The 11906-nt window shown below is 39.6% G+C and overlaps 1 protein-coding gene across 6 annotated transcripts in view; it reads left to right on the top strand.

Annotated features, from left to right (window-relative positions):
- The first annotated feature begins 3350 nt into the window (after window positions 1-3350).
- The window catches only part of LOC126473250 (ribonuclease 3), a 313037-nt gene continuing 304481 nt past the window's right edge, over window positions 3351-11906 (top strand). For all 6 annotated transcript variants that reach the window (XR_007586426.1, XR_007586425.1, XM_050100177.1 and 3 more), the window contains exons 1-2: window positions 3351-4871; window positions 11338-11481. Coding sequence is in view for 4 of the 6 variants with exons in the window: in XM_050100177.1 (XP_049956134.1) it covers window positions 3622-4871; window positions 11338-11481 (1394 nt within the window). In the remaining 2 variants the exon portion in view is untranslated. The remainder of the gene's footprint in view (window positions 4872-11337; window positions 11482-11906) is intronic.

Raw genomic sequence — 11906 nt, 5'->3', positions numbered from 1 at the left:
CCTAGTTACTCTTCAATCCTATATTGAAAACCGAAGACAAATATTATCAGTCCATGGAGCAACCTCCCAAGAGCAAAAATTGGAGCATGGTGTACCCCAGGGAATTGTCATAGTACCTCAGGGATCTGTGATAGGAACTCTCCTGTTCCTTATCTATGTCAGTAATATAGGTTGTATCTACGACATTCTCCAGTTTGCTGATGATAACACACTCTTTGACAAGGGAAAACGGATAAGCAAGCTCTGTTGGCAGAAGATGTACTCTTTGATAGCATTAAAGAGTGCTTCATTGAAAATAAAATGAAAATGAATTAAGAAAAAGCACAACACATGACATGCAATCTCAGCTACGTTGGCTGCCAGGATAACATTGAGGTTGTCAAACTACTAGGCTTCATGGTGAACAAATTGACAGTGATCAAGCACGCAGATTATATGTGTTCCGAGTTCTCTCGTGTTATACAGGGTGTTACAAAAAGGTACGGCCAAACTTTCAGGAAACATTCCTCACACAGAAATAAAGAAAAGATGTTATGTGAACATGTGTCCAGAAACGCTTAATTTCCATGTTAGAGCTCATTTTAGTTTCGTCGGTATGTACTGTACTTCCTCGATTCACCGCCAGTTGGCCCAATTGAAGGAAGGCAATGTTGACTTCGGTGCTTGTATTGACATACGACTCATTGCTCTACAGTACTAGCATCAAGCACATCAGTGCGTAGCATCAACAGGTGATGTCTCGATTGGGCCCCATGTTCTTTCACCTATGCTCAATGGAGCACGTTATCATGATTTCATACGGGATGCTCTACCTGTATTGCTAGAACATGTGCCTTTACAACTACGACACAACATGTGGTTCATGCACGATGGAGCTCCTGCACATTTCAGTCGAAGTGTTCGTACGCTTCTCAACAACAGATTCGGTGACCGATGGATTGGTAGAGGCAGACCAATTCATGGCCTCCACCTTCTCCTGACCTCAACCCTCTTGATTGTCATTTATGGGGGCATTTGAAAGCTCTTGTCTATGCAACCCCGGTACCAAATGTAGAGACTCTTCGTGGACGGCTGTGATACAATACGCCATTCTCCAGTGCTGCATCAGCGCATCAGGGATTCCATGCGACGGAGGGTGGATGCATATATCATCGCTAACAGTGGACATTTTGAACATTTCCTGTAACAAAGTGTTTGAAGTCACGCTGGTACGTTCTGTTGCTGTGTGTTTACATTCCATGATTAATGTGATATGAAGAAAAGTAATGAAATGAGCTCTAACATGGAAAGTAAGCGTTTCCAGACACATGTCCACATAACATATTTTCTTTCTTTGTGTGTGAGGTATGTTTCCTGAAAGTTTGGCCGTATCTTTTTGTAACACCCTGTATACCTGCTAAGAAAACTAAAATGTATATTAACTGACCAGTAACTACTAACAGTTTATTATGCACTCTTTCACAGCCATATTAATCATGGTCTGCTGTTATGGGGGCACTCTGCAGGTTGTAAGGAGGCGTTAATGCTCCAAAAAAAAAAGAAAAAAAGAAAAAAAAAGCTGTCAGGATCATTACATCAAGTAAAAAACAGGAGCCGTGCAAACCTATATTTTCCAAGTTAGGGATAAAGGCAGTATTCAGCCAATATGTGTTTCTGTGCCTCAGAAGTGTAAAGGAAAACCAAGACAAGACATTCATAATCACGACACCCACAACAAGAGGAACATTGAAGTACCAAGTTGTCACCTGACTTGAACACAAGACAGTTTTCCAGTTTTCCCTAAAAATGTTCAATGCACTGGACCGAGAAGTGCAGCCTCTGCTGCTACGACTATCGAAAAGGACAATTGCACAAGACTTGAAAGAACACCCATCATATTCTATTGGAGAATTTTTCAACAATGACCAAAGTGAATGCACAAAGTAATATTGTCTTAATATGCTACGTCTGCCCTTAATGTGAATACTTTTCTGTGTGTTGTATAAAGTTGTAACCAAATCTCATATGTGTAAGCCTGGCGCAGTCTGTCCAGTCACGACTGATAAATGACGCTAGTAGTAAAGTAATAAAGATTAAATCAGAAACTGGGTCACCTGTTTTTCAGGCGCCGTACTTGACTAGACTAGCAAATTCGCTTCAGATCTTTGCATGTAAACACAACATCGAAGAACGGTTTACGAAATTCGGTTTTCGTCTTTCGGAAGATTTGTCGCATGTAAACGTAGTTTCTGTCAAAACTTCAATTTTAACGCGTGTGGTACATTTACATACGATATATGTTCCGAAAGAAGAAAATCGAATTTCGGAAACCGTTCCTCGTTTCGTGTTTATATTTGATGGTGTGAAGGGGATTTGCTAGTCCAGTTAAATGTGACATTTGGAAAACAGCTGTTCTAGTTTCTAATTTAGTCGGCACAGTCGCTATTTCTCTCCATTTAAATATTAGAGATAATTTAATGCTCAGTCTAGTATTTCTGCTTCTTCTTCGCTGCACAATAAGTCACTCCGTCCATATTAGTCGTATATTTTGAAACCAAGTCTAACCTGACAAGCCAAACACATTTAAAAACGGTTGTGCGTGTACATGGGAGCGAAAATCGATTGTTGAAATGGAAAACTGGCAGCTAGAAGCAGATTTGGAGAATTGATTATGTATTGTTTACATGAACAACCATAAACGGTATTGTGAAATCGGTTTAGGAAATCCGGTTTGGAGATCCCCATATGAACATAGTGAATGTGACGTGTTTTGACGTTTCGTTCCGTACGGGTAACACCAAGGGTGAATCGACATGCAATCACACAGTTTGAATGGGGCGCACAAAACCGGGTTTCGTAAACCGATTTCCCAATATCGCTTCTGGATGGTCATGTAAACCCTTCAAAATCGAGTCTGGAAATCCGCTTTTGGTTGCTGGTTTTCCAGTTCCGCAATCGAGTTGCGCTCCCATGTAATCTGAACTTCGGCTCTCAGGTTTCGTCTTCTTCTTACAAATTTTCGTCTAATCTGGACGAAGTGGCTTTTCGTACAGCGAAGGATAAGGATATTAGACTGAAGCTGTTTACACCTCGGCTAACTGAAGAAAACAGCGAATGTGCGACTAAATCATAAACTGTAACAGCTGTTTTCCAGGCGCCTTACTTAGCTGGGCTTGCATATCTGCTTCAGGCCTTAACATCTAAAAACACAACATCAGAAAAAGGTTTCACAAATTCGGGTTTCATATTTCGGAAGATGTGTGGCATGTGAACGCAGTGAGTCTTTGGTGGTCCGTGCCAATCTAGGAAGTTAGAAAATCTATGAATATTTCGATAGTCGATTTTGTCGACAGAGCTGTCGCACTCGCATGTTTGGGTAGTGTGGCTGATCGAATGATGGTGTCTAGTGTGTTTGTTGTTATTTTAGTTATTGACGTGGGTGGCGAGCGTTCAAACACAAAATGGTGCAGAAAACAATGTGTTGACTGACATCAGTACTAATGCCGCATAACAAATGTCAGTGAAATTGATACGTAGACTCCTTTTAAAACGACACGGAAGATGGCATTCCTGAAACACAAGTGTTTATAGAGGATGATGAAGATTTCATAATAATATTGTACATAGCCAGTGGAGTTTACCATGGCTCATTCTGGAAGTTCAGATCATTCGACAAGTTTTCCAGCGCCGATTTGGGCGCCATCAATTCCACCTCCACCGTATGTTCCATCGGAATGGGCAACGTCAGAGGCCGCGGTGTTCCAGCCTGCTGTAAACACGCTATTTTCTTTTCCACCTTGCAGCAACGCTCCACCTCCACCAGTACCGCCATGTCCTCCACATCAGCAGGTGACGATACCCTTCAATAATCCTGTAAACCAAGTTCCACCTCCTGGCGCTCCTTACCGTACTTACAGTCAACCACATGGACAGCAAGATGGAGATTGTAATCGCTTCATTAGTTGTCAGAACCAGAAGATAGAAGGAAACTCTCAGTCTGTGTATGTGCCACCGTATCCACCACCTGTACCACCAGGAACTTCAAGTATTTCAGTGTCATATCCTGCAAATTTTTCTCAGGTTAGTAATGTACAGAATAATTCTCAGTGGTCAAATGATGTTCCAGTTCCAGTAAATCCCTGGTACAATAAGGATCTTCCTCAGAATTCTGTTTTAAACTGTTATGGTATTAATGACTCTGGTTCCCACCAAAATTTGCCTTTTGGACCTGATGCGACGGAGGCATGGGGATTACTTCCCAAATCGTTGGGCAAAAATCCACATATTAACAGTGAAGCGGAGAAAAGTGATCGTAGGGGACGCCGTCATTCTCCAGGGAGATCAGATCGTAGTAAGCCAGAGAGGAGAAACAATCGTGATGAAAACAGTGAAAGGCGACGAACTCGTGAAAGAAGTGTATCCAGTCATCCTAGTCCGCGCAGAAAGCGATCCTATAGTCCCGATCGTTCAAATAAAAGGCGTAGTCGAGAAAGGTCCCACAGTCGTAAATATGATAAGCGAACTAGTGAACCTGACTATAGATCTGGATCTTCATCTAGTGACTGGCTGTCGAAGCGCAGTGATAGAAGTAGGCACCACCCTCACAGAGAAAGCAGCCGACGTTCGAAGTCACCAGACAAACGCTTATCAAATAGGTCGCAAAGGCGATATTCAAAAAGTCCTGGGAGAAAACGAAGTGTGGATAGGAGGCCTAGCGATAACCCAGTCATTAATTCTAGTGAGAAAGAACTCAGTGTGTCAGTTTTGTGCAGCAGTACGGAAGAGTCAGCCAGAAGATCATGTTCCCCGAAGTCAGACAACAAGCAGGAGAAATCGAAAGAAAAAATCAAGAAAGTATATTCGGAAAGAGATGCTCTTTTACGGAAGTGGAGGTGAGTAACATGCAAACAAATTTTCTTATAATACTGATTACATAGGCCTACAGAGAAACGTCATTCTGATGACAGTTCTTAAATACAAGAATTCTTAAACCCAAGAATAATTTCGTGTAGGTAGTGAGGAAGACTAGTTCATGCTTCTTTTTTTTTTTTTTTTAATGTAATTTCATTTGAACACCAGTTCTTATAAATTGTCACAGAAGTCTTTAACATCTAGTTTATAAGAAACAGATGTAGTGTCTTATAACTTTAAATAGTCTTAATGAAACATGTAAGAAAAAAGCAACAACACAGCCCATTGGGGTTGGTGAGAAGTAAGATAAAAAAAGATATTTGTAGCTTAGTGGCTTCCACAATACTTGTGCTTGTGAAATGTCTGAAAATTGGTAAATAAATGTCAGCTGAAGATCCTGAGAAGAAAACCAACGGGCAGTATGTTAACAAGAGGCAACAAATGGCTCAACACTTTTGTAAAAACATTGTTTGTTTACTTAAATGACTGCTAGAAGGGAGTAATCAAGTTTATATGTTAAACTTTGTGTCTTTTTTGCAGTCTGAACAACCTACCTGAAGATTTTATTTCCTTGCATGGCACATAATGTTACAATTAAGAATTATAGAAGGCAGTATGGAATAATTTTACTTTATAAGCATAATCCTTAACTTGTGCAAGTATTTACCTTTCTCAGGAACATGTTTGAGCAGTTCAGTTTACAGTTAGTATCTTGAATTTGTTTACAGCATTAACATGGATCAAAAGGGATGTATTGTTCTAGGCAGGTGTCTGTTGACTTTTTTGTGCAGATTCCTCAGTTTTCTTATCCTTTTGTAACAGACAGTTTTCAGTTGATTTTCCCAAGTAATTATCTCCAGGCCTCTTAATTTATTGCTTTTATTGATTTTAGTATGTTGGTTTATGTTGTTACATATTTCATTTTTTCAACACAATATTAAGTGCTATTAGTAAGACTAGAGATTGGAGAGGAAGGCATAATTGTAACTGAAATGAAAATGAAATGAAAGCGTGCAGGACATGTATGGTTTTCTACACAAGTGGAACGTAGATGGGCCAAGAATGTTCTTTGCTGGATTCCCATATATAATGAAACACTGAGATGGAGAATGGATAGATTACATAACAAAACATGCAGGAGCAGCATATATGTGTATCAATGAAGGCAAAATGTATTGAAACTTTTAAAGGAGATCATCCATTAGTGGTTGGCTATGACTTAAGTGCTATTAGCAGAGTTCTTGACATCACACAAATATGCCCTACAGTTGTAATTATTTAGATAATCCTGATTGGAACACTTAAATACTACAAATGGGAAAAGAAACCTTTGTTTTAAGAAAGGTAGAAAATATTCAAAGGAACAGTTGCGCATTTTCATATTTTTAATTTTCTAACCTGCTACTAGGCATATAACATTTCATGGCTGAAGTCATTTCATTTGTTTTATTAATAGTTGTTGGTCTTCAGAGCCACAGTCCATTAACAGTCTGTCAGTTAGTAAAAATACTTTTTTATTGCAGAATGAGTTTCATTTAAAACATTGTTGGTGAAATGTTACAGAATAAATATGTTTCCGGAAAATAACCATCCTGGAATTGCCTAAAATCTATTTTTTTTTTTTTTCCTGTCCAAACTATTTTGATGTGCTTCAAGAAACCAAAAGTGAATACCAAGGTACTGTCCATCATATATGCTATGATCTCACCAAGAACCCAGAAAGTTATCAGGTGTCAGTTCTGGGACTTCTGTTTTGTACTTTTCTTCTTTATTTGCTTTTTCTGCTTTCTGCTGCCATTACATTGATTTCTGTGTGGTGCAGTGATGAATATAGCTCTGCAAGTGAGGGACAGTTACCCATACATAGCCAGTAACATTATATGGCATATCTTGAAGGCCTATAAGGTCATATGAAGGGCTAGGTAACTGGGATCCATCTTTATATAGGACATTGTCCCTCAACTGTGGGCATCTGTAGAAACAGGGAAGAAGAGCAGTTAAGACTCTAGAATTGCCATTTTTGATACTATAAAACTTGATAAATTCTCATTGGTTATTAACAAAAATAACCAGCAAAAACATCACTGGTTAAGAAACAGGAAATAAATTTTACAGTTGCTTTCTCAGTTTATGCCATCAATAACACTACTTGCTTACAAAAATACACATCTGATAATTAATTTATTGCAGTATTTGAATGCCTTCTATGTTTTTTAAAGTTGACACGCTTAATTAAGTTTAATAATACGTGTTTTCACACTTTTTTCCTCTCAGCTAGTGCATAAAGTGGTATCTTTCCTTCTTGGTTGATGAGTTTGGGTCCATAGACGAAGTACAGGAGGATACGACTGTGGTACAGTAGATTGTGTTCTTTAGAATCTACTGCAATGCTAAATGTGGTATCAGTAAACCATGATGGGTCTTCTTTGACCATGGACAATTGGTGGACTACTGTTGTGATAAAGGTGTACTGCAGGAGGATAAGATGTCTTTGAGGAAATTGGGGAAGGATGTTTAGCAGTCATGTTTATCTTATGCTGAAAACTGGCATTGAACTCACTCACCAGCATTGTAGAATCTTCTCTTTCTGGAGCTGAATAATAACTGTGAGAAGGGACATGGGATGGATTGGGAACAATGTTTTCATAATTTTCTGTAAATCTCCACATTTGCCTTGAATGAAGGGCAGTGCTGAAATCTCCTCGATTGTAAGCACAAGACTGTTGAATGCAAGCATGCAAACTTGTAGGCATTATGTTGTACATGTGCCAGATGTCAGTTTGTGGGGTCGACCGAAGCGTCCTATCCCACCCGTCAGGTTTGACCCGTGACGTAAGGCTATTGTGGTGTGTGACATCACGATGGCGCGGAATTTAGTTTGTGAGAGAGGCGTGTTTGTAGGAGTCGTTTTGATGCGATCGGTGGTGCTCTCTGGTGGTGTGTTAGGTGATGTTTTTGGTTTAGTTTGCGAGTGTGGCGTCGTGTGTGAATTTTGGTAAATTGTTTTTTTTATGTCTTTGGTAGGTATGGATATGACTGACAGGGTCAACGGTTTTCGGTTGTCGGCTATGATGGGGGACAGTGCATTCTCTCTAATAAAATTTCTTCAACTATTCGGATTTTTGGATGAAGTCGTGAAGTGCTCGGTATGTCGTGAAGAAATGAGGCTTGCTTAAAGTTCTGGCGTCTCGGACCAGGGACGGCTGTATGTGGAGATGTCGTAAGGATAACAGGTCAAGGGAAGTGTTCGATCCCAATGTGTGGCTGTGAATGTTGGTATTGGTATCGGGAGATGTTTTTGAGCTATATAGGTCAAGGGAAGTGTTAGGTCCTAATTTATGGGATCGGGAGCTGCTGTTGAGCTATATAGGTCAATGAAAGTGTCCGATCCCAGATGATATTTTGTTTAGTGGTATTTGGGGAGTTTTGTGATGTCTGTTTTTTTTTTGTCATTTTGCGTGGTTTTATATGGAGGTGGGTGTGTAAATTTGTTTATATTTGGTTTGTCCCCACCCAAAAATCCCCTATTTCCCGCACTTGCCCCCTTAGTGTCGTTAGGCTTTTTGTGGAACGTGTGTGTGTGTGTGTGTTTTTTGATGTATTTTCATTCTCATAATGTGTACGTAACGACTTAATATGTGCCATATTGGAATTGTGGTTTATGGTTCTTTCCGCCATATTTGTGACGTCATGGGTCAAAGCAGACGGGCGGGATCTGACGCTTCCGTATTTCCAGTTTGTGGGATGGAGTTCCATGCCTGTTGCACTCCCTCAGTCAATACAGGGACAGTTAATGCTGTTTGTAGATGACGGAGCTGTTATCTGATGATGTCCCAAATGTGCTTGATTGGAGACAGAGTTGATGACCGAGCAGGCAAAGGCAACATACTGACACACTGTAGAATGTGTTGGATAATAACAGCAGTACAAGGGTGAGTGTTATCTTCTTGGAAAACACCCTGTGGAATGCTGTGGCACACCAGGTCAAATTGCTAGATTGACGTATGAATTTGCAGTCATGGTGCATGGGATAACCATGACTGTGCTCCTTACTGTCATACAAATCTGCACTCTTGACCGTAACCCCAGGTGTAGGTCCAGTGTGTCTAGCATGCAGACTGGTTGGTTGCAGGTCCTCAATTCGCCTCCTTTTAACCAACAAACAGCCATCACTGGCACCGAGCCAGATCCCACTTTCATCACAAAACGTAACAGACCTCAATCTTGTCCTCCAAGGACCTCTCGCTTAACACCACTGAAGTTGCAGAGGGTGGTAAAGTGCATGCCAGAGGGAGTGTGGCTCAAAGCTGTTCTTGAAGTAATCAATTTGTAAAAGTTCATTGTGTCACTGTGGTGCCAACTGGTGCTGAAATTGCTTCTGTAGATGAAATGCAATCTACCGGAGCCATTTCTCAAACACAGTGGTCTTGCCCATTGGTAGTATTACATTATTATCTGGAGATTGGTTTTCTTGTGACTGTACAGTCTCGTGACCACCACTGCCAGCAATTACGCACAGTGACCACATTCACACAAAGACTTTCTGCAGTATCTTAGAAGGAACATCCAGCTTCTCGTAGTCCTATTACGCAATCTTGTTCAAACTAAGTGAGGTGTTGTTAATGACGTCTTTGTCGCCCTAAAGGCATTCTTGACTGTCATCAACTCGCGATGTCCAATCTCAATGATAATTGATGCTCACAACCATTACAGCATCTATTTAAACCAAACCTAATTTGCATCCTCATAGTGCACTACTAGTGCCACTCTTATGCAACTGGTGTGAAATTTGAATAAATGTAATCTTTCGAATATAGAAACACGCCTACCAACTTTCATTTATGTCATATAACTCCTCGTTGGCGTTGAATTTTTTCTGTCAGTATATGATCATTGACTGAATTGTAATTTGAAAAAGCTATCATAATCTGATCATTAAGAGGTATTATTTTATGTTAAAGGAAGACAAGTATTTCAGTTAGAAACTGTGTGTATGTCTTCTGGGAGCATAACTCACTGCACACAAATAGCCAGGCTATAATCGTTCAGTCCGCAGCTCGTGGTCTGATGGTTGCGTTCCCGCTTCCAGAGCATGGGATCCCGGGTTCGATTCCCAGTGGGGTCAGGGATTTTCACCTGCCCAGAGATGACTGGGTGTCGTGTTCTCTTCATCATCATCATCATCATCATTCATCCGCATTATGGTTGGAGGAAGGCAACGGCAAACCACCTTCATTAGGACCTTGCCTAGTACGGCCGTGCGGGTCTCCCGCATCTTTCCCCTATGCTCTGTCAAGTATTTGAAATAAGAGCATTTAGTGACTTGAAACAAACTTTACACATAATTTCAAGCATTCATGGAACTTTTCCTAACTGACGCTCACCACAAAATGATGAAATGCAAAATGTTTATCGTATACTACATTTTTACTGTCCATGCAATAAAACTTTCGCATCAGGCAAGACATTTCAGTATATTTTTTCCTTATTCGTAACTCTCTTCACAACACATTTTGCAGACAACATCCACATAGCTCACTGTATTTATGAGCAAAATTATATCATTAAATGACACATAGCTCAGGAGATGTGACATCATAAACACTGAAATGTATGAAAAACCAGCTTTTTGTTAAAATGGAGTGGAAATTACCCAGACTATACTGATCCAGTGTTTGATAATGAAAGCACATAGCAATAGCCAACAAACTTGAAACATAATTTCAGACTTTTTCTAAACTTTTTCTCATTTACATCCTTAGCATCAAATATGTAACACATTTACTCATCTGCAAAGTAATCAGACATCTGATGCTGTTTTATACATGGGAGTCTGATTCTCTAAAGAATCGATGGTGGGTAGGTTTACTAGTCCTTCCATAGTCATTTGACAGTCATAGGAGCTCAACCAATACATGCAGGATGTAATGATATTGTGGCATGCAATGTTATATGTTTGCAAATGGAGGTAACACAGGACAATGACAATACTTATTTTACTTCTACATTAGTTCTTTGCTGTGTAGAGTGTGGTGACGAGGTGATTTGAGCATAGATGAAGATGTATATTTGGTTTGAAGATGATAGTTTGATTGTGTATTGGTGAAACCAACAAATGTGACTACATGAGAGTAACAAAAGTTGTTATGGCATGTACTTCATGCATATTGGATTTCAGTGGCTTGCTTTTGTTTGCCATTTTGATGACAATATGGATTAAAGCAGATTGGTAATCATTGATAGGTTCAATATTTCATACCACTCTGTAACATTTTGTGTGTACCAGTGCTTTCCAGGTAAGTAGCTTCAAAATATTTGAATCATATGTATCCTGTAATAAATTTGTGTAAGTATTTAAGAGCTCATTGCAGTACTTACAAAGCTAAATTATTGTGGCCATGAAGCATAGATTACTGTTAACATTCTTGTAACTTATAATCCTTTTAGGCAGAATTATTGCTCCAACATTGCAGAAATGCAAATGAAGCTGGAAGAGTTATCTAAGTTGAAACCTGAACAAATACTGGAACATGAGAAAAAAGTGTGGACACGCTCAGCACCAGCTGATCTTTATTATGCAAGAGATGAAAAGTAAGTGTTGTACCATAGTATGGTGTTCTGTACACTTTAGTCATTTGTGCTTGGTTTCGGATTTTTATACTGGCTTCTCATGTTAGAGGCGTATAATATTGTGTATTGAGTCATATACTCAGATAATGATCTCTAGCCAAAAAAACTTATATTCTAATAAGGAAAAAAATGCAGAATGATAGTCTGTCCAAAATGATCTTCAAATACCTGCCAAATAAAAAAAAAAAATAATGAAAATAACATAAAATAACAGAAAACCTTGTAATCACAGCCTCTTTGTAGAGCAGTTGATGGTGTGATTATCTTGTGCAATCTCAGACAGTTAATGTATGCAACTGAGTCAGCACTCTTTTTGGCTGGTTTAATTTTGCCTTCTGTCTATGCTGCATCAAACTCATCAAGTCTCCATAGTTGCTACTCTTACT

This window comes from Schistocerca serialis, chromosome 4, assembly GCF_023864345.2.
Source record: "Schistocerca serialis cubense isolate TAMUIC-IGC-003099 chromosome 4, iqSchSeri2.2, whole genome shotgun sequence".
Taxonomy (NCBI): domain Eukaryota; kingdom Metazoa; phylum Arthropoda; class Insecta; order Orthoptera; family Acrididae; genus Schistocerca; species Schistocerca serialis.
The sequence above is the reverse complement of the archived record's forward strand: the minus strand, read 5'-3'. Positions and strand labels throughout refer to the sequence as shown.